Raw genomic sequence first — 21,748 nt, 5'->3', positions numbered from 1 at the left:
AGAAGAGCAGAACCTCGTGATCTATATTAATGTTTTTGCTCAGTTCTTTGAACGCTCCAGATTTTATATAATTTACGACTTATACTAGCAATGGACTCTTGGTGTCGATTGGTTAGGGCAGTGGTTAGGGAGCTAAACCTTTTCTGTTTTCTGAAAGGCCGATTTTGAGCTAAACATAGATGGCGCACCATCCGTACAAACCCCCACAGCCGTTCTAACCCATTTTAATCATCCAGTTTCAAAAAAGGTATTTATTTTCTCCATGCTGCTATCTTCTCAAAAGAGCAACTCTTCTTTGCTATCATCCGCATGAATATAGACACAGACCAGCAACTGCGAACACGAACTCACGTCTGTTGATATATCAACTTGAAAAGCAAACAATGGTGAAAGCTTAATTTTAATAAAAATGTGTTATTTAACATTTACGTACATGCAGCGTTTGATGAGATTTTCTCCTATTGTTTTTTTTTTTTTTTTTTTTTTTTGCTTGGCATTTTCTATCGCGACTTCATTTGATGCTTGCACTAATGCTGGTGAAAACTTCCTGTTCGATCAAGTCTCTGGCGTTTGCAGCTAGCTTCTTACAGACGAAAGAACTCCATATATTTTTTGGTGTGCTCCGAATGACTCGTCTCAAATGACGTTTTAGTTTTAAAGATTTCATAGATTCGTGACTGAGAACAACTTTGTACAGTGCGCTTTGTTTCTTCTCTATTACATTTCCAGTGATGTTAATGAAGCCGAATTTCAAAAATTCTTCTAAATATTTATGTTTTGTTTCAAATTACTAAGGATTAGTATAGCAGTTGGCGACCCCCCAGAAAGACCTTCGCGACTCCCAGGGGGGTCGCGACCCCCGGGTTGGGAACCTGTGGTTTAAATAAAGAATAAACTAATCCTGTTTTTTCCTGGAGAAAAATAAGGAAAAACTGATTTATGTAGAAATATATATTTCAAACCTGTATCCCCCACCCACCCATTGAAGTTTAAGGGCTCCCTTGGAAGTTTCGAGGATTGCCCTGAGAAAAATATCTGAAAGGGACACTGACAGAGTAATTCGAAGTTGTGTTTTATGAGAGATGGCTTACCGTGGTCGAGAACTGATAGTGAAAAATAAACGCTGTATTAATTGGAATGACAATGTGGTGTTAAAAAATACAAAATAGTTGCTATCGAGAATATTAGAAAAGTGTGGCTGTGGTACATACCTTTCTCTGTTATTATTATTTTTATTATTTTGTTAGGAAAAAAGCAAATGTACTGTTTTGTTTTCTGTAGTAGCCAGTTGTTGGTTTTAATTAAGTAATTCAGTAACATGGGTTGACACGATTTGTTTTTACTGTGGTTAATGCTGGTATGTGAATGTTTTGTTTATTTTTTATTAATATTAAATTTTTGTTTTTGGATGGTCCCGCGTCATGTTTTGTTTCATATCGTTTGTCATCTTTGTATTAGGGGCTATTTCTCGACCAAGAGCACGAGGTTTGAAATCTTTTGGAGCGCGGGTGGGGGATGAGAACGGTTCTCTGCGTGTGAGGGCTAGTATCATCTAGAATGCTAAAAGAAAGCTTCTGTTATATTTCTTTCTTTTGTGTATTTTTTTTCTTTCTAATAAAGTAGATACTTTTTATACTTTTTTGTACGTTCTATTTTTTATGGCTTGGACTAATTTTGTCCCGGCAAGAAAATTAAGTTTCCCAACTTTAAGAAGTTATGGCCGTTTTATTTCATGACCACGTGTTGCTTTGTTGCTCTGCTAAATCATGGACCATTAGAAATGTATTCTAATTGAATCTTAAACTTATGTACAATTTTAAATGTAAGCCTCAAGTTGAGGGTGGTAATTTACTTAAAATTACAGTGTGCATTTATTGTGAGTTGTATCCCCTGATCTAGCTAGTTCGCCCGGGATATGTTGATTTATTTAAGCCTTGCCCACAGTTCACGACTGACACTGACAGTTAGGTGTTATTTTTGGATGGTTAGTTGTCAGTTTTATATACACTTGAGGGCTGTCACGTCCTGGGGGATATCTCTACTGAGACCTCAGGCGAGTGATCTTGTTTAGGCATCGCACTGTGATGTACATTGGTAACTGTTAAATATATGCCAGTTTAGGTCGAACTGACTCTTCCTGGGGATATCTTTACTAGTGCCCTCTTTAGTCAGATTGCCTTTAAATTTGCATGTAGAATTGTATTAATGTTGACTATCGTTAGTATTGACCTGTTACTACTTTGGGATATCTCTATTGAGACCTCTTTAGGAAGACTAAGGGAAGTGTAAAGCCGCAGTAAAGCGTCGATATTTGTGAAAAATCATGATTTCGATTTATTTTGCACGATTACAATACGTCCTCTAAAATCGTATACTAGAAAGTAAAACATTAATTAGAAAATAATTTCTAAAGCCTGGTCGGACTGGAAGTGCTGTTCCCAAATCTGTTTTAGAATAAAATGCGAGAAAGTTTAGGGTAGATTACTCCCGGGCATTGAAACTTCCAAAAATGGAAGGTAAAAATACATATTTTCTATTTAAATTTTTTTTTTCAATTCGTCCCGAGAGGGTGGGGGTAGTGGAGGCGGTAGACTAGGGCCGGGGTGAGTATCCCGACACCCCCAATGAGAAATGCCTGAAAGTAACTCTGGATAAACTGTTGGTAGTTATGAAAAATTGGGTTCGTATACTTCGGTTGTGTGGGTTTTTGTGTGGTTAGTAGGTTTCCGGTTGCGTGGGTTATGTGTGGCTAGTAAGTTGCGGGTTGTGTGGGTTTGTGTGGCTAGTAAGTTGCGGGTTGTGTGGGTTATGTGTGGCTAGTAAGTTGCGGGTTGTGTGGGTTTGTGTGGCTAGTAAGTTGCGGGTTGTGTGGGTTATGTGTGGCTAGTAAGTTGCGGGTTGTGTGGGTTATGTGTGGCTAGTAAGTTGCGGGTTGTGTGGGTTATGTGTGGCTAGTAAGTTGCGGGTTGTGTGGGTTATGTGTGGCTAGTAAGTTGCGGGTTGTGTGGGTTATGTGTGGCTAGTAAGTTGCGGGTTGTGTGGGTTATGTGTGGCTAACGATTTGCGGGGGAGTGAAGGTGTTAATATTTTATTGCAAGTATCGAGTGACATAATTTATGCGTGTGGTCACGCCCCTTAAATATATGTGTAAAGTAATATAGGCGACTAAACGGCTGTTACATGAAAATTATTTTATTTCATACAATTTTGTACGGATCAGTGGATCCAAACATACGATAGCACTATATAGAAGGTATCGTGTATTTTTTTATCGAATTCAGCTGGTGTCATTTTTAAAAAAGTGAACGATAAAATAAATAGACATATCGGTTATAGGGTTAATTAGAAAATATTGTTGGATGACAGTTTTATTTTATTTATCGAATCTCAAATAGCGGGTGGTGAATTGAAATTTGCTGTTGTATGTCTATCTCCCTCCCGTCTGGATTTTTTTCAGTGGGGACATCTTCAGGTGAGTCAGTAATTAGACATCTTCAGGTAAATCAGTGTGAGTACAATTGTAGGTACAGTCTTTACTGGGTTTAATTAATCACGTTTGTTTTTCAGTATCTTTGGACTTAGTCCTTTTCTCCAATTTTCTCGGTACTAATGTTTTAGACGAGGTTGTGTGGTTGAGTGGTAGACTATTGCAAATATGTTTTTTTTTTCATTGTGTATTGAGGGTCCTAAACACGGACTAAAACGCAAACAAAACAAATATTCGAAACATTCTATTTTAAGTCGTATTAAATTCATGTGGTTTTATTACAGTACTGAATACTTACTAGTTTTGAGGTCTGAAAATTTCGTTTATCTTGAAATATAACGGAAACTTTATATACAATTCATTATTAGTGATATTATTATTATTTTTGCAGAAAGGTTAGAAGTTATCAAATAGGAAATTAATTAATTTGTTTTTCTCACATGTTAAGGTAGTAAAGCGCTCGACCATAAACAAAAAGCCTCTGGCTCGCTTCAAAGGATAAAATTAACGAGCTGACCCGCGCCGTTTGCAAACGCCACTATTTAGTTGTTTTATTTTCTACTTTTTAGTAATTCATAATTTGTGAATTCAACACTACCAATTCAGCGACTGGAAATATTTTGCTTCAAATCAGTAGCGCGTGAAGGACGATAATCCTCACCTCCCCCCCCCGCCCCCGCGAACTCCGCGAAAACAGCCATCCGTGACGACAGTGTACATACCAGAATGAAAAGATCAAGCAAAACTTGTTATTACCTCCCCTTAGTTTCAAATAGTTTTAAAACATTTAAAAACTAAATTATCAGCCCCTAATAGCCGTCACTAATCCGACTGGGTTCTGGGATTGTAAACATTTGTCGCGAACCACAGCTCACCCTTAGGGGGGGGGGGGCGCCAAATTGAAAGTTTTAGGGGGGGGGGTGCAAATGAAAAGTTCGAGGGGGGTGCAAATCGAAAGTTTGAGAGGGGGGGGGGGGGGGGGGGGGTGTGCAAATGAAAAGTTCGAGGGGGTGCAAATCGAAAGTTTGTCCCAGGGCGCCGGGAAGGGTCGCTTCGCCTCTGAGCTATATGCCTAGAGAGCGGGGGAGTAACGGCGTGCGTTTACGTGGTGTCTCGCATGGTCCCCAAGAACAGAATAATATATACGAGCTGAACCGCGCCGTAAGCATACGCCGTTGTTTAGTTGTTTTATTTTCTACTTTTCAGTAATTCATAATTCACTACCAATGCTGAGACTGAAAATATTTTGCTTTAAAACAAAATCAGTAGCTGGTAAAGACTATTATCCTCACCCTCCCTCCCGCGAATTCCGTGAAAGCAGCCGTCCTTGACGACAGTTTACAGACGACAATGAATGGTTATGGCAGAAAAAGTAGTGTGTAGGCAGTGTGGTGTCGTGTAACCATCGTAGACCTACTAGTCAGTGTTTTCTTCTTGAGGTGTGTTCTTGTGTTTGAAGATAACTATACACCTATAAAACAGATTCTCGTTGTGGAGTGTTGTATTTATTTTAAATTGTTACACTTGGCTCCAAAGAGCCCAAAATACATAAGGAGCCGGCTGTGACTATATATATATATATATATATATATATATATATATATATATATATATATATATATATATATATATATATACGAGCCTACCCGCGGCGTATCACACGCCGCTATTTAGTTTTTTATTTTCTACTTTTCAGTAATTCATAATTTGTGAATTCGACAGTACCACTGCTGTCACTGAAAATATTTGCTTTAAAACACTATCAGTAAGTCGTTAAGGACGATAACCCCCCCCCTTCCTTCCCCCCCCCCCCCCCCCTTCCTTTCCCCCCCTACCCCCCCCCCCCCCCCCGTAAAAGCAGCCTCCTCTTAGACCTCCCCTAAGTTTAAAATCGCTTCAAACTAAATTATCTGCCCCTAATAGCCGTCACTAAACCCGGCTCTACGATTGTAAACATTTATCGTGAACCACAGCTCACCTGACTTCCTAGAGAGGAAGAGAGGGGACAGCAAGGCGCGCTTACAGCTTGTTTTCTAACGTCTCCAAAAAGAGAATTATATATATATATATAGATTATGTATATATATATATATAATATTTCAAACACCTCCCCCAAACTGAAAGGCTAGTTCGACTAATGAACAGCTTGAGAATACATTTCATTGGTGAACTTATGTTACAAATTTATTGATGGTTCTATGAGCGATAGGGTTCTAATAGTGTCACGCGAGAGTGCATAATGAGTTTACGATTCATTTAAATAAAAGTCAGCTAGTTTTTCCATCGAGTGTCTACACTGACACCAATCGTAACGATCGATGAGATATTTTTCAATTCAAAACTTTTTGGGGTTTTGAAATATATTGTAACAGTTAACAATATGTAATCAACTTTTTTACTTTCTCGTATATACGAAGTATAGAGAAAGTATTGTAATCGTGCACAAAAATAACATGAAATTTTGACAGTTTTCACCGTTTTACTTCTCAGTCCTTCATCACATCCGGAGTATAGAGGACTTATTTTAACCAGGCAAAAATTATAAATACAAATATATAAACGTTTTGGCGTTTTATGCGTTATCGAGTCGTAAAAACTGGACTTTGCAATTCTGTCCGTATGTCTGTGTGTCTGTGTGTCTATCTGTGTGTAAACACGATAACTTGAGTACCGTTACAGCTAGGTTGATGAAATTTCATATATAAGTATTTTATTAAAATCGTAGATCCGTATCAACTTTTGAGCGATTTCCGATAACCGGAAGCTGTACTTTTTCTACTTTGAATTTTTCAAAAGCCTATAAGTTGCGTACTATTTTAGATAGATGCATGAAATTTCACACGTAAGTAAAAGATCTAATTATCTACCTTCTATCAAATTTTGAGTAATTTACGTTGACTGGAAGTACTAATTTACGCTATTTCCGATTTCTCAAAAAACGCATGTAAATTTATAAAGTACTAATAATATCCCGCACTTTTATACACATTTTATTAGGCATTCACTTGGTGTGGGACGGAGTGGTCTAGCGGTAGAGAGCTGGACTGCTAACCAGTTAGTCACGAGTTCGAATCCGAGTTCAAGTCAGGTTAGAAAGGGAAACTTTTCACTTGGTGTGCAATTCTTTTTTTACGAGATTCTATTCTATTATAAAAAGTTTAAGTAATTAAAAAAGGATAACAAATATTGTCTATGTCCTGAGAAAGTTTAGGGGAGATCACTCCCGGTTTATTTTTTTATTTAGCCGTATTTTAATATTCTTAATATTTCTAATTTTAATAAAGGTAAATCAAATTATTTCGTAAACACAGCTAAAAAAAATAGTTTGTATCCATCAAACATAAAGTGGTGTATTTCGTTTAAAAAACCACACCATTAGAGACAGCAAAACACCTGAAGCATAACTTGTGTTTAGTCTTTTGGTGTAAATGATGATACCATTTTTCTATTGATAAATATCAGAGTAAACAAAAGCATTTAGTTTATTATATTGAATCGTTTTGTTTATTTCTGAGCTTTGTTACATGGTTTGATTGTATGTACATTTCCTGATCTCAAACTTTTCAGAATTTCTAAGCAATGGATCTGGCCACCATCGCCATCGCCACCATCTTGATTCTGTTGTTCTATCTCTGGTTCAGACGTCATGACCCACGTCTGCCGCCATGTCCGGTCAGACCGCTGCCTGTAGTTGGTCATCTGTTGTCTCTGGACAAAGACCCCAGGGAACAGTACAAGAGATGGAGGAAGCAGTGTGGGGACATCTTCAGGTAAATCTGTGTGGGGACATCTTCAGGTAAATCTGTGTGGGGACATCTTCAGGTAAATCAGGGTGGGGACATCTTCATCTATAGGTAACTTAGTGTAGGTATAGCTTCAGATAAATCAGTAATTAGACATCTGCAGGTAAAATCTGTGTTAGGACAGTTGTAGGAACAGTGTGTACGGGTTTTAACTATTCCCGTTTTTCAGTATCTTTGGACTTTATCCCTTTCCCCACTTTACTACAACAGATGTGAATTGGTTTAAGATATATACTGTCTGTCAGAAGAAAACTAACCATATCCTAGTGATCATATTAGTATAGACATGGAGAAGCCCCGGTAATGTAATAAGACAGGAGGATTCCTTTATAACCAAGTAGCTACTTAGATTCAAAATTGGAAAAGATTGAAAGGTCGTTGTAAATTCAGTAGAGTAACATGTTTACAGATGGTCAGACCTGCGGGCCAATTACTTAACAAAGGGCAATGAATTAGTTTTTTTAGTTTTTTTTACTAACTTTCCAAATCAATAGTAGACAATAAAATTGCTTTACCATCTCCACCACAGCCTGTATCTGGGTGGGACATATGCCGTGGTGCTGAACGGATACTCGCTGATCAATAAAACATTTGTAAAGCAGGGCGATGACTTCAGTGCACGGCCGAAATTATTCTTCGATGAGGTAGGTTGATAGTTCAGAGCTGATTAATCAGAATTCTGAGAGGTGGATCTCAAATTATCACGAAAAAAGATGAAATAATAATTTAGGTAAATCAGGAGTTTTTCCTGTAGAAGAAAAATTACGAAATCTTACATTTAATTTAATAAAAAATTCAGAAACAAAATTTTTAATAATTTTATATTTAAAATTTTTAATTTGATGTAAACAGAAAGCTAAGTTATTTATAAAAATATACATTAAACAAAAGAACAAATGAAGGAAAAAACGAATGAAGGTTCGAAAGAATAGTCAAGAAAACTAAAGAATAAATAAACTTATGTAAGAAAGAACGAATAAAATAAAACAAGTAAAAAACTAAAAAGAATTAACAATGAACTATATAAACTACCTACATAAATTAAGACTTCGACCTAAAAATTTGAACTAAGACGATTACAATAATATCAAAATAATGTGTTATATACCCTTAACTTAGTGGCAGTTAAGAAAATATTGATTCTAACTAGCAGTTGCACTAAATTCTAATGAACATCTACAGGCAACTGGCATGGTTGGACTTGGGGTTGTTTTCACTGACGGCGATTTGTGGAAAGAACAAAGAGGCAAAACTCTTCAAATCTTAAAAAAGTTGGGTATGGGGAAGAATGTCTTAGCGGAAAGGGTACAAGAAGAGGCTGGGTTCTTTATCAAAGCCCTGATTGACCTCAAAGGCAAGCCAACGAACATCAAAGACCTTACCTATGCTTGTGTGTCCAATGTTGTCAGTTATGTGGTATTTGGGCACAGGTTTGAGTATAACGACCCGAGGTTTTTAAACGCTCTTCAGTCAATGAAAACTGTCTTAAACAATTTACAGGTGACTTCAGTGTTGAATTTTCTTTCTTTTGTGCGTTATTTACCTTTTGATTTAACCAAAGGCAAGGAAACAAAAGTGTACGTCGATCTCATCCTCAACTTTGTGAAACGCGAAATGGAAGCCACCCATCAAGGTAAAGTGCAGAAGGAAAACTTTATCTCAGAGTATTTAAATGAGATAAAAAACCTGGAAGAAAAAGGCACCAAAACAACAATGGATAAGGATCATCTCTTAAAAATTGTCTTTGAATTATTCTTTGGCGGATCTGAAACGACTTCCCAAACAATTATTTGGGGCATCTTGTACGTACTCAACCATCCGGAGGTTCAGGAGAAAATCCACAGAGAAATTGTTGAAAACGTTGGCACTGACCGGGTGCCCAACATCTTGGACAGACCAAAACTGCCGTACCTTGGTGCTGTTATCATGGAAACCCTAAGGCTGTCTTGTATGGTTCCGTATTCTCTACCCCATTCATGTTACAGAGATGTTGAAGTTAACGGTTACACAGTTCCAAAAGGAACCCTCATCATTCCAAATTTTCCATCTATTGCACACGATGAAAAAATCTGGGGAGAAGATGCCATGTCATTTAGACCTGAAAGATTTCTGGACGTCAATGGGAAACTGAAAAATCCCGAAGAATTTGTCGCGTTTTCTCTCGGGCGACGCGTATGTTTGGGTGAGTCCTTGGCCAACATGGAGCTCTTTATATTTCTCTCTTCCATGTTCCAGAGATTTGAGGTGAAGCCAGAGGACCCAGGATGTCTTCCTTCAATGGAATTTATTCCTGGTTTTACGACGATTTCGATGCCATATAAAGTGAGATTCGAACAGAGGGAGCAATTTATCTAATTTTTCCCTATGCATTTTCAATTTATACTCAGAGGTTCTTTACGTTTTGTAATTTTGTTTTTGTCACTTAGATTTTTCTACAGCATATAATGAAACTACCACTTTGAAAGTATCTCTAGCACCTAATATTTGTGTTGATCTAGCATATCTATTACATAAACAAATCTTTTGTCCAATGATTATTAATATATCAAGAATATTATTATTCACTTATTTCAAATTAAATTATTCAAAGCTGTTAATATTCTGAACTTTTGATTTCAAATGTAACAATAATAAACGTATTTACAACTTTAATATATTTGTTATTTCTTGTAAAAATTTTAATATGCTGCTTTAATGTCTTCAAAGTGCAGGTACGTAATGTATGTCTAGAAAACAAAAATTTTTACAAGCTTTTATTTAACTCACTTCCTCTGTCTGTCGTCAGTCGACAGTCTGTTTGTCTTGATCGGAACGCCCGAGTGAAATTACGGGCACTTCTAACTGACAGATACGGTTCGTTGTTGGTACGTGGGTCAAGACATGAAGACATGACATTAAACTTGACATAATTGATTGCCTAATCACGTTCATCACGTACATTAGGTGCCCAATGTTTTTTTAGTCATGCAACTCTATTGTAAATTTAAAACATTTAAAGTACTGAAAAAAACTTCATAAAAAACGTTTTAATATCAAACTTTTAATTAGTAATGCACAAAAAAGTTCAAAATAAATTATGCACTACTATTTAAATAACTATAAAGTAAAGCGTGGGTCTCTTCCTAAATATAAGTGACCCACGCTTTTCATTATAGTTATTTAAATAGTAGTGCAGACTACTAGACAAGCCAGTAACCAATTTTATAGCCCTTTTTTGGTTCGGGTAATATTGCTTGGCAATACAGAGGTTATAAATATTTGAACTGGAAAATAGCAAATACTCTCCGACAATTTTAATTTCATTCTTTTATAGAAAGGATAAATAACTTTGTGGACTATAGGAGCAGGCTGGTTTTTTATGAAGCTTTTATTCAATCTAGGTTGGATTATGCTTCTGTAGTGTGGAGCGGCAGCTTTATAACTAAACAGCATATGCATCTATGTTTTTATTTTAAAACACAGACACAGTAGAAGTTTGAATATATTTCTTTATATTTTCAAGTTTGGAATTACTATTATGAGTTACCTACCTTTACATTTAATTTAAAAGCATTTACCCACGAGAGATAATTGATTATTTTTAATCTATTTGTCATGATTATGTCTGTAATAATCCGAATAAAAAAACTTTCTCGAATATTCTAATGTAACAATACGTGGGATGGCAACTCAGAATATAGACATGATTTTTGTTTACTTAAACTTTTAAAAATAAAATAAAATCTAATAGAAAAAAGAATTGCGCACCAAGCGAACGCCAAAACATAATGTGCATAATAGTGTGCAATGTTATTAGTACTTTATAAATTTACATGCGTTTTTTGAGAAATCGGAAATAGCGTAAAGTAGTACTTCCGGTCAACGGAAATTACTCATAATTTGACAGTAGGTAGAGAATTAGATCTTTTACTTACATGTGAAATTTCATTTATCTATCTGAAATAGTACTCAAGTTATATGCTTTTAAAAAATTCAAAGTAGAAAAAGTACCACTTCCGGTTACCGGAAATCGCTCAAAAGTTGACAAGGATCGACGATTTTGATTAAATACTTATATATGAAATTTCATCAACCTAGCTGTAACGGTACTCAAGTTATCGTATTTACACACACACTGACACACACACAGACACACGGACACACAGACATACGGACAAGATTGCAAAATTATGTTTTTCCGTATCAGTGAGGTGTAAAACGTCGAGATTTGTAAAAATCTCGATTTTTTGTTGTTGCACGATTACAAGACTTTCTATATACTTCATACATACGAGAAAGTAAAAATGATCATTTACTCGCCTGATCCAGACTATGGTATGGTATATTAAACAGGGGTGGGACTAGATTTTTATAAAAAAATTACAGACACGTTTGGTATTGATATATAATGTGCCTGTTGTTTTAGTTAATTGCGTCAATCTTGCAACATCAAACACAATTGATTTTATTTGAATTTTTTTTTCATGCAGGCCATGCTCTCTATCTAGACCAACATCCTCCTGACCGCCATTCCCCTCAATCGACTAGCAAATCATCTTAGTCCAACGAATGAAAATATTCAGAAAAAATATAAAAAGTAAATGATTAATGATGTTTATCATTCAGTAACGGACTGCATGGTCTAGCTATCTTTGGTTTGCACATACTAGAGGCACAATTTTGGTACCAGGCTGGAGGCTGTAGATGGTCCAGTAACGTCGCTGACGTACCGAAACCCTACCCAGGTGGTAGAAGATCCCACTAGCTTGAAACTGAGATGCGAAAAATACACGTTACAACATCATATCTGCTGCTTTTAGACTCCGAGAAGAACAGTTCTTTTTTTTCAGACATAGCTGACGAAGTGGTCTAGCGGTAGAGAGCTGGACTGCTAAACCGTAAGTCTCGAGTTCGAATCCGGGTTCAAGTCAGTAGACCGTCGCTGAGTCCACCCAACTCTGATGGGTACATAACTCATGTTAGGGAAAGTAAAGGCGGCTAGGCATGGTGCTGACCACACTATCTCTTCATATGCCGAGGTCACAGAAACATGTGAACTCTACTTAACCTGCCTTATAGACCGTCAGGTTTGAAAAGGGAACTTTTACTTATAGCTGATTGACTATGGGAATCTGGACGTCGTGATGTTTATTTTCTTTGTACCCCATTATTAGTAATTATCAGATTTTGTTGCAGAAGTTAATAAATTAATCGAAGATCATTAATACAACATGAAACAACATATGTGTTCAATGAAAAAGTAACTATTTATTTGTACTAATAAACAAAATCTGACGCCACCCACCATCACATCAATTGTGTGCGACAACCACCGGAGCAATCTGCTTTACAACACCGAGATTGTGACTAGATTTATAACACTTGCAGGCAGGGCACAGCACAACCGTAATAGCTCTCCGGAAGTGATGTAGACGGTAAATATAGCTATTATTTACTGTGCCAGACAAAAGTAGGCCAGCTCTTGCTAGATCGCTGTTTGTGTGCTTGCATTTTACTCACGGCAGTCGTTGGCTAACTGGTAAGTTGTGTTTATGTTTGGTGTACTGTAGCTAGTTCTACATAGCCTATATGTGATTATACTGGTAGACTAATCAAGTTTAGGCGCAGATATATATATATATATATATATATATATATATATATATATATATATATATATATATATATATATATATATATATATATATATATATATGTATATATACTTGTCTTTAATGGAACACATGGGTAACAGTATCAGATAGATATTTCTATGGATTTCTAAGACTGATGTTATTTTTAATATGTGTGCTTGACTGCATGTATAGTCGATTGGTTATTCTGTGTCCCGAGGTTTAAACGCGAGCATCTGATTGTTTACATGGTGATCCTGTTATCTTTATGAGGTTATCTGATCATTATAAGGTTAAGGTTGGGTATACGGATACGGTTAGAATAGGAAAGGACAAAACTCATGTCAAAGCTAGAATTAAACGTAACGTTCCATATAAATATGTTGTTTTTACTTTAGAAAGTGTAGATAACCGTTTAGCTAGCTACAATATATCTTGTTTTCATAAATCTTCTAACACACAGCGGTGCCATTGTGACTCACCGTCCTTCTTAATCCTCTTAACAAACGTTTTTTGTAAACTCTGCCAGGCTTACCAAATGGACTGGATGACGCTCGCTATAGGGCTGGCCCTCATTATTGTCATCTACCTGTGGTTCACCCAGAGGGACGCAGGCCTTCCCCCGTACCCTGTGAGACCTCTGCCCCTGCTGGGCCACGCCCTAGCACTCCATGCCGACCCCAGGCCGCAGTTTAAACAGTGGCACAGGGAAGTGGGGGATATCTACAGGTAAATAAGGGCGTGGGGGATATCTTCAGGTAAATAAGGGCTTGGGTGATATCTACAGGTAAATTAGGGAGTGGGTGATATCTACAGGTAAGTTAGGGCGTGGGGGATATCTACAGGTAAATTATGGCGTGGGGGATATCTACAGGTAAGTTAGAGTGTGGGGATATCTACAGGGAAATTAGGGCGTGGGGGATATCTACAGGTAAGTTAGAGTGTGGGGATATCTACAGGGAAATTAGGGCGTGGGGGATATCTACAGGTAAGTTAGAGTGTGGGGATATCTACAGGTAAGTTAAGATGTGGGGATGTCTACAGGTAAATTAGGACGTGGGGGATATGTACAGGTAAATAAAAAGGTGGTCTTGAGGAAAACACAGCTTAGTAGTCGACACACACTGCCCTGAGCCAAAGACTGCCCGGAGCCACAGACTGCCCAGAATCGGAGACTGCTCGGAGTCGCGGACAATCATTTATTTCGCACTGTTTCATGCATATTTAAAAGCTTTTTATCATAAACGTTTATGCATTTAGACTTGTGCAGGCTAAAGTTATAATGTTAGCATTTTAAAACTCTAAGCCTCAAGGTGTTTGGGAATCTGATGGTGATGATCAATGGCTACGATCTGCTACGGGAAATACTGGCTAAACGGGGGAATGAGTTCTCTCTTAGACCGCCCTTCTTTTTCGATGAGGTAATTTGACATCTATTAGCTTTTGTTTATGCATCGTATAACTACATTGTAAGTTGTTAATAAAACAACCTTTTATTCGAAATATTACAAAAGCATTTAATTTAATTTTGAAAATTTCTTGTTGAAGTATTTTTATAAAATAATGTACGAGGACACTAGAAAAGTAAAACAGCCATTCCACCCTCTCTCTCCAATTCTTAGGCGACAGGTATGCCGGGAAAAGGTGTGATTCTTGCATCGGGTGCAAACTGGAAAGAGCAAAGAACAGTAACTCTATATCTGCTTCGTGCATTCGGCATGGGCAAGAACGTACTGGGAGAGAAAATCCGTGAAGAGTTAGTGCACTTTATGGAGCGTCTAACTCTACTGAAGGAAGAGCCGACAGACCTTAGACTAAGCACCAGCATGATCATCGCCAACATCATCTGTTCGTTTCTCAACGGGCAGAGATACGAGTACGATGACGTCGTTTTCCACGAGCTCATGGAAAAGTTGAGAGTTATCCTAGGAGGGCAGAAAACAAGCGAACTAATTAATGTTTTCCCATGTTTACGTCAACTGCCCGGGGATTTATTCAACGCCAAAAAGCTGGAGAAAAACGCCAAAGAAATCATGGACCTTTTCGTGAACAAGTTTGTACATGAGAGTCTTCAAAGAAGCATCGGAGGAGGTTCAGATGACAGTTTCATCCGCGCCTACATCGCTGAACGCGATAGGAAAGTGGCGGCGGGGGAACATACTTTAATGGACGAGGAGAATCTGGCTAAAATAATTCTGGATATTTTTCTCGCTGGTACGGAGACGACAGGGACATCTATTCTGTGGGCGGTTCTGTATGCAGCCAACTATCAGGATATTCAAGACAAAATCTTTCAGGAAATTGAAAACGAGATCGGCACCGAACGATCCCCTACTCTACAAGATAAACCAAAACTTGTTTATTTGAACGCGTTTATATTCGAAACTTTGAGACTGGCTAGCATCGCCGCGCAGTCCATTCCGCGCATGGCGTCAGAAGAAACGACCATACGAGGGTATAGGATCCCTAAAGGGGCCGTCATTCTACAGAGTCTTGACTCAGTCCTACACGACGAGAAGGTCTGGGGTCAAGATGTCATGACCTTTAAACCCGAGAGATTTTTGGACCAGAACGGAAAATTAAAATCATGTGACGAATTTATTCCCTTTGGACTTGGTACCAGAGTTTGCCTCGGGGAGGGGATGGCCAAGGCCATCGAGTTTTTGCTCCTGGCCACAATGCTGCAGAGGTTTAAGATTGTGCCACCAGAGAACGTAACGAAAATTCCAGAAGACTACGTGTTTGCCTTAGACGTGGGTCCAGTTCCATTTAAAGTGAGATTAATGGAGCGCAGAAAACTCTAAGAATGTAAACAGTGTACACATATTTCTATGCAGAATTTAATTGGTTGCTAACAACAACCACACTTATAGAATGTTGTAGATTCTGATTTATACCGGTTACACAAATAAAAAAATAACACAACCACACTTATAGATTGTTGTAGATTCTGATTTATACCGGTTACACAAATAAAAAATAAAATATACATTTTAGTTATAAATCATTGTTATCATCTCCTTAATACACATGTACTTGAAGTAAATGTGCAGGTTTTTTTTAACAAAGCGTGGCAGTGCAATGTATTAAGCATTGTATTATTAAATGAAACGTTCGCCATAAGAGATGAATGATGGACAAAAACTATTTATAAGAATTCTATTAATGAGACCACATTCTCCAGATTTGCCGAAGACAAAGTGGCTATACCGAGTGACTGACACACTACCTAGCGGCTTTTATAATATATAGTCATTTAATCAATATACAAGTAAATTAGTTGTATAGTATTTGTAAAAAAATTAATATTATTCGTTTTAGTCTTATTTATTATATTGGTCTGGACTGTTTTAATGTAATAAATATAACTCCTCTTTACCATTGGACTCGTGTCATTAATCTTACTGGTGACATCTGTAAACTAAAACAACGTGTGAAAAACAGTTTATCATTATAAATAAAACAAGAAAAACATTTCTTATTATCTCTTTTTTAAATGTCGAATAAAAATATGATTTAAATGTACGTCTAAAAATCATGAATAAACTTTAGCTATAGTAGTGAAATAAAAGTTTGAGGTGAAAAGCTTGCTCGACTTGCCACAGCTTCACTTTTTACTTTATGTTTTTCTTTACTTTTGTTCAATTGATTTCAATTTATGCCAATTAAGAACCTGAATTCTAGAAATAAAAAGATTTAAAGGTATGACTCAGGAGTAAAGAAAATGAACTAGGGAGGTGAAAGGTCGAATCTCTACATTTACAACGTCTAAAGAATTTATTGAGAATGTGTAAGATACGCGACCTTGATTTTAGCCTGTAAAAAGATAACACTAGCCCAGACGTTACGTTTTTGGCCTATCAGCTGGCGTGTGGATGTGCTGTTAACTTTGCCTGCTACACTGAGTTGTTTCCCTCTACAAGTGTGTTTTATTGTACATTCAGCGTAGTAAAGTACACCATTTACACTGCTGATTTCAACCAAACAGGTAGGAGTGTCTTTTACTTTTGTCTTGTTTTAAAATAAAGCACAGTCTAATGTTTTTAACACATCTGTGGTACCAGCCAGAGAAATAAGTAAGTGGGTCGTCCATAGACATATGCCACGAAGACTGTAGGGGATTCACATAGTTGCGTAAGTAGGGGTTCTTATATATTGTATTTTTATATTTAAAAACTATGAAGAATACATTGAACAATCTATTTATGGTTATTTGTGGTAGGAGCTGGGAGCTGGGATGGGGGGGGGGGGGGGGGGGGGGTTGGGGATAAAATTAAATTTAAAACTGAGTCGTTCTTAGATTTAATTTGAGATATGAATATGTATAGATTCTACTGTTCTAATTTGTAACATCAGTTTTTTTTTAAATTTAATCCTCGTAAGACGAAATATCGTGTCTGATGCTAGTATAAGATGCTTGACCTGACAACAGTCATCCTGGCTAGTTCCATCTTTCTTCTGACCTACTTCTGGCTCAAACGTTCAAGATTAAACCTACCTCCCAGCCCCACCCGTCCCTTGCCTCTACTCGGACATTTACTCACACTAGAGGAAAACCCAAGGTCACAGTTCAAGAAATGGCACGAGGAGTTGGGGGATATTTTCAGGTACAATCATTCCAACTTTAACATAGAAAAAGTATTATATATATATATATATATATATATATATATATATATATATATATATATATATATATATATATATATATATATAGGATTATTTACAAAATGCACTACGCCTAGATACGTCTCTGGCTGTTGTCCCCAGTTAACGATCCTCATCTACTACAAAGTTCGAGCTTAGAAATTGAGGCACATAAGAAATAGCCACCAGTTTTCATCTAGTAATGCTGACAAATCCACCTTTTACTTTATAGCTTGCTGTAATGTTGAACATTAGACTGATTAGAACCATGTAATGTTGACCACTAGACTGATTTGAAGCATCCTTTACTTTCTAGCCTGTATAGTTGACCATTAGACTTATTAGAACCATGTAATGTTGACCATTAGACTGATTTGAAGCATCCTTTACTTTCTAGCCTGTAATATTGACCATTAGACTTATTAGAACCATGTAATGTTGACCATTAGACTGATTTGAAGCATCCTTTACTTTCTAGCCTGTAATATTGACCATTAGACTTATTAGAACCATGTAATGTTGACCATTAGACTGATTTGAAGCATCCTTTACTCTCTAGCCTGTAATGTTGACATTAAACTGATTACAACCATCCTATACTTTCTAGCCTGTAATGTTGACCATTAGACTGACTAGAAGCATCCTTTACTTTCTAGCCTGTACATGGGCAACAAGCTGGTGGTCGTGGTGTGCGGTTATGCTCTCATCAAGGAACTTTTGCTCAAACGTGGGGAGGAGTTCTCGGACCGTCCAGAGCTGGCGGTCGACCAGGTAACCATGACATGACATGACATGACATGACATGACATGACATGACATGACATGACATGACATGACATGACATGACATGACATGACATGACATGACATGACATCACATCACATCACATCACATCATATCACATCACATCACATCACATCACATCACATCACATCACATCACATCACATCACATCACATCACATCACATCACATAGTCAGAGTTACTTACAGGCATACCTTTGAAGCTGGCCTTCTTCAGAATTAACTTGGCCGGCCTGCTTTCCTCTTCCCCCATGTGATTCCAGTCTAAGGCTTGTCTTGTAATTGTATACTTTTCACTTCTTTTCGGGCATTAATGTCCCTATCAATTGGCTGCTATCTTATGGTTACCCACAAGTCTTTATGTGAAATAGAAGATAAATTGAATCTAAAAGAATGGTACAATCATGGTATTTTACCATACAAGATTTAGAAAGTTATTTTTTTAATTCAAGCTCACGGTTTCCGTCACAGTCAGCCATTGTTTTATTTTTTATTTATGCTTGAACAGGAAAACATTTTCATTTTGATAAATATTTTTTGTTTTGTAGGTGACCCCATTCCCTCAAAAAGGTGTCATCTTCTCTAACGGCAAGAACTGGAAGGAACAGCGAACAGTGGCGTTGAACATTCTGCGAAATTTCGGAATGGGCAAAAACAGATTGGCCGAGAAAATTGAGGAGGAAATTGATCATTTTCTGGATCTGTTGGCTGACCTAGAGGGCAAACCGTCGGACATTAAAATAGTCACCAACATCAGCATCGCTAACGTCATCTGCTCCATCGTCTTAGGCAATAGGTTCGAGTACCAGGACGAACATTTTCAAGACATGGTGGCCAAACTGACGGCAATTTTAACTGACAGCCATTTCAACGGGGTGACTAACTTCATCCCCTTCCTACACCTGCTGCCCGGGGATCGGTTCCATATTAAGAAAACAAAACGATACATCAAAAGTCTGTGCGAGTTTCTGTTTTCTTTTGTCAATCAGAAAGGCGTGGATGAGTTTAATGAGAACAACATTGACAGTTTGATTTCAGCTTACATGTTGGAACTCAAGTCTAAGGAGAGCAAAGGTGTCCCTACACATTTAAACAAAGATAATCTTTCTAGGGTGGTGACTGATTTGTTTGCTGCCGGCACGGAGACCACCAGCACAACAATCCTCTGGTGTCTGCTGTACGTCCTCAACCACCCGGATGTGCAGAAGAAGATTCACAGCGAGCTACAGCAACAGATTGGAAACAACAGAAAGCCTTGTTTACAAGACAAGCCAAAGCTGGTTTACTTAAACGCTGTCATCAAAGAAACGCAAAGGTTGGCGAGTATTGTACCACAGGCTATAACCCACACCTGTCCTCGTGACGTCACCGTGCGAGGGTACACCATCCCTAAAGGAACTTACATCTCACCCAACCTGGACTCTGTCTTACATGATCCTAAGATCTGGGGTGATGACGTCATGGAGTTTAAACCTGAAAGATTTATTGACCAAGACGGGAAGTTAAAAACTCCTGAAGAGTTCATCCCCTTCTCGATAGGTCGTCGTGTCTGTTTGGGCGAGTCCCTGGCTGTCATGGAGTTGTTCCTGTACCTCTCATCAATCTTCCACAGATTTGAGTTTCTGTCAGTAACTCCAGGCTCTCCCCCTCCAATCAAGTACAAGTTCGGCCAGACCATAGCACCGCTGCCCTATGAACTTAAAGCCGTTAAACGACGCTAATGTCAAGGCAACAAATAAAAAAAAAATAATTACAATTAAAATCAAATAACTAAAATATCAAACATTCTGTAACATTTGACTTGTAATGAGCTTTTCAAAGATTCTGTTGTAAAGTGGTTGGTTTATTATGTGATATCAATAGATACAATTCTTAAATTAAAGGCTTCGACTGACATAGTTTCTATTATAAGACGTAACAATTATAGCAATGTTAAAAAAATGTTTCTTGAAGTATGAAGGGAACAAGTATCTAAATTCTCTCCTACTCTATATTAATTTAGTAATCAAGTAGACTGCTGATATATATATATATATATATATATATATATATATATATATATATATATATATATATATATATATATATATATATATGACTATTTTAAAGTAATTTGATGCAGTATTTGTATTCGTTACCAAAACTGCTTTTATGTGTATATGTACAATTATATAAGTGCATGCTTTGAGCATTATGCATATGGATAATATGAACTTCTTGTAACATACATATATAAACAACGGGAATGTGTGCGAGAAGCCTCTGACACCTCTCGTTAGGAATTTTTTAAAAATGTAAAAAAATAATTAAAACACTATTTCAATTTGTGTGTGTGTGTGTGTCTAATTGCAGTCTGAAAGTGAGCGATGGAAGTACGCACGTGTTGGTCAGTGTGTGGGGGTTTATGGGAGGAGGTATTTGTAAGAAAGCCCTCAGGTGTTATAACATATGGTGCCGTAACGCAGGCCAATGTCTTGTACGAGTAAAAATCATATTTACCGGTTGGTGCCCAAGAAACTTGTGGCAGATGGAAATACAGGACATCATCAACATATTTACTAAACAATCTGTTGAGGTTGGTGACCTATAAATTAAACCCCAAAGGAAAAAATAAACAGTTTCAATTGACCTTAAATATCCGTGTGTGTTCTTGTGCATTAGATTTTTTTAGCGCAATTTCCATACTGGACAATTGCGATTATTAACTCGTCATTTCTGTTGATGGATGGATGGATGGATGGATGTGTGTCCGCAGCTTCAAGTCGTATCTCCTCTTCAACGAAGCAATATCGAGGACTAGTTCCAAAAGCAAATTTGTTAAACAAGTTCCGAGGATGATTGTGGGCCAAAAAAATTCCCGGAATTCCTTCCTGGATTTCCCGGTAAAGCCAAAAAATAACCCTCGAAAAAATGCAGTTTTCGCTCCATATCTCGATAAACAGACCACTTAGCGACTTGAAACATTTACCAATCGATTCCTGCCATAATTTAGAACAATATTGCCGAAGAAAATTTTCAAAAATATCCTTTCGTTCGGTCACAAAAAAATATTTATTACTTTTTTTAAACTGAGCATTGTAGGCCTACTAGTTAAAATAAAACTATTTCCGTTGATACAGGTTAATATAGTTGTCTTTTTTTTAGCACAAAAAAAATATCCTTTTGTTCGGTCACCAAAAATTAAAATTGTTATAGATAACATAAGGAAATTGCGCTTAAATTGTCACTAGACTTTTTACTTACTTGTTCTATTCTGTTAGAATTCGATAACTTGGACAAACTGGGATAACATTGATCGTTTCAAACGGAGGATATTCAATCTTACAATAGTTTTGGCGGCATCAGAGGCGTAGCGAGGGGGGGGGGGGCGGGAGGGGGGCCGCACCGGGGGACACC

The 21,748-nt window shown here is 37.4% G+C and overlaps 3 protein-coding genes across 3 annotated transcripts; all 3 read left to right on the top strand.

The window, feature by feature from the left end:
• Positions 1–8,465: 8,465 nt before the first annotated feature.
• LOC131944918 (cytochrome P450 2J4) lies at positions 8,466–9,875 on the top strand. Its single transcript, XM_059305802.1, has one exon. The coding sequence runs from the start codon at positions 8,482–8,484 to the stop codon at positions 9,643–9,645; it is 1,164 nt and encodes a 387-aa protein (XP_059161785.1). The 5' UTR covers positions 8,466–8,481; the 3' UTR covers positions 9,646–9,875.
• A 2,828-nt stretch (positions 9,876–12,703) lies between these two features.
• On the top strand, positions 12,704–16,448 carry LOC131944917 (cytochrome P450 2J1-like). The gene is made up of 4 exons (XM_059305801.1): positions 12,704–12,808; positions 13,432–13,631; positions 14,209–14,323; positions 14,525–16,448. Exons 2-4 carry the CDS (start codon positions 13,441–13,443, stop codon positions 15,704–15,706), a joined length of 1,488 nt encoding a protein of 495 aa, XP_059161784.1. The 5' UTR covers positions 12,704–12,808; positions 13,432–13,440; the 3' UTR covers positions 15,707–16,448.
• A 272-nt stretch (positions 16,449–16,720) lies between these two features.
• Positions 16,721–20,353, top strand: LOC131944915 (cytochrome P450 2C15-like). The gene is made up of 4 exons (XM_059305798.1): positions 16,721–16,890; positions 17,286–17,509; positions 18,206–18,320; positions 18,901–20,353. The coding sequence occupies exons 2-4, from the start codon at positions 17,316–17,318 to the stop codon at positions 20,071–20,073; spliced, it is 1,482 nt and encodes a 493-aa protein (XP_059161781.1). The 5' UTR covers positions 16,721–16,890; positions 17,286–17,315; the 3' UTR covers positions 20,074–20,353.
• The last annotated feature ends 1,395 nt before the right edge of the window (positions 20,354–21,748 follow it).

Source organism: Physella acuta, unplaced genomic scaffold (assembly GCF_028476545.2).
Source record: "Physella acuta isolate Inbredline_101_S28 unplaced genomic scaffold, ASM2847654v3 ptg000515l, whole genome shotgun sequence".
Classification (NCBI taxonomy): Eukaryota; Metazoa; Mollusca; class Gastropoda; family Physidae; genus Physella; species Physella acuta.
The sequence above is the reverse complement of the archived record's forward strand: the minus strand, read 5'-3'. Positions and strand labels throughout refer to the sequence as shown.

Coding starts and splice junctions, on each gene's coding strand:
- LOC131944915 (XM_059305798.1), top strand. CDS start 17,316: ATGCTTGACCTGACAACAGTCATCCTGGCTAGTTCCATCTTTCTTCTG. Junction 17,510..18,205: donor GAGTTGGGGGATATTTTCAG/GTACAATCATTC, acceptor TTTACTTTCTAG/CCTGTACATGGGCAACAAGC. Junction 18,321..18,900: donor CAGAGCTGGCGGTCGACCAG/GTAACCATGACA, acceptor TTTGTTTTGTAG/GTGACCCCATTCCCTCAAAA.
- LOC131944917 (XM_059305801.1), top strand. CDS start 13,441: ATGGACTGGATGACGCTCGCTATAGGGCTGGCCCTCATTATTGTCATC. Junction 13,632..14,208: donor GAAGTGGGGGATATCTACAG/GTAAATAAGGGC, acceptor TAAAACTCTAAG/CCTCAAGGTGTTTGGGAATC. Junction 14,324..14,524: donor CGCCCTTCTTTTTCGATGAG/GTAATTTGACAT, acceptor TCCAATTCTTAG/GCGACAGGTATGCCGGGAAA.
- LOC131944918 (XM_059305802.1), top strand. CDS start 8,482: ATGGTTGGACTTGGGGTTGTTTTCACTGACGGCGATTTGTGGAAAGAA.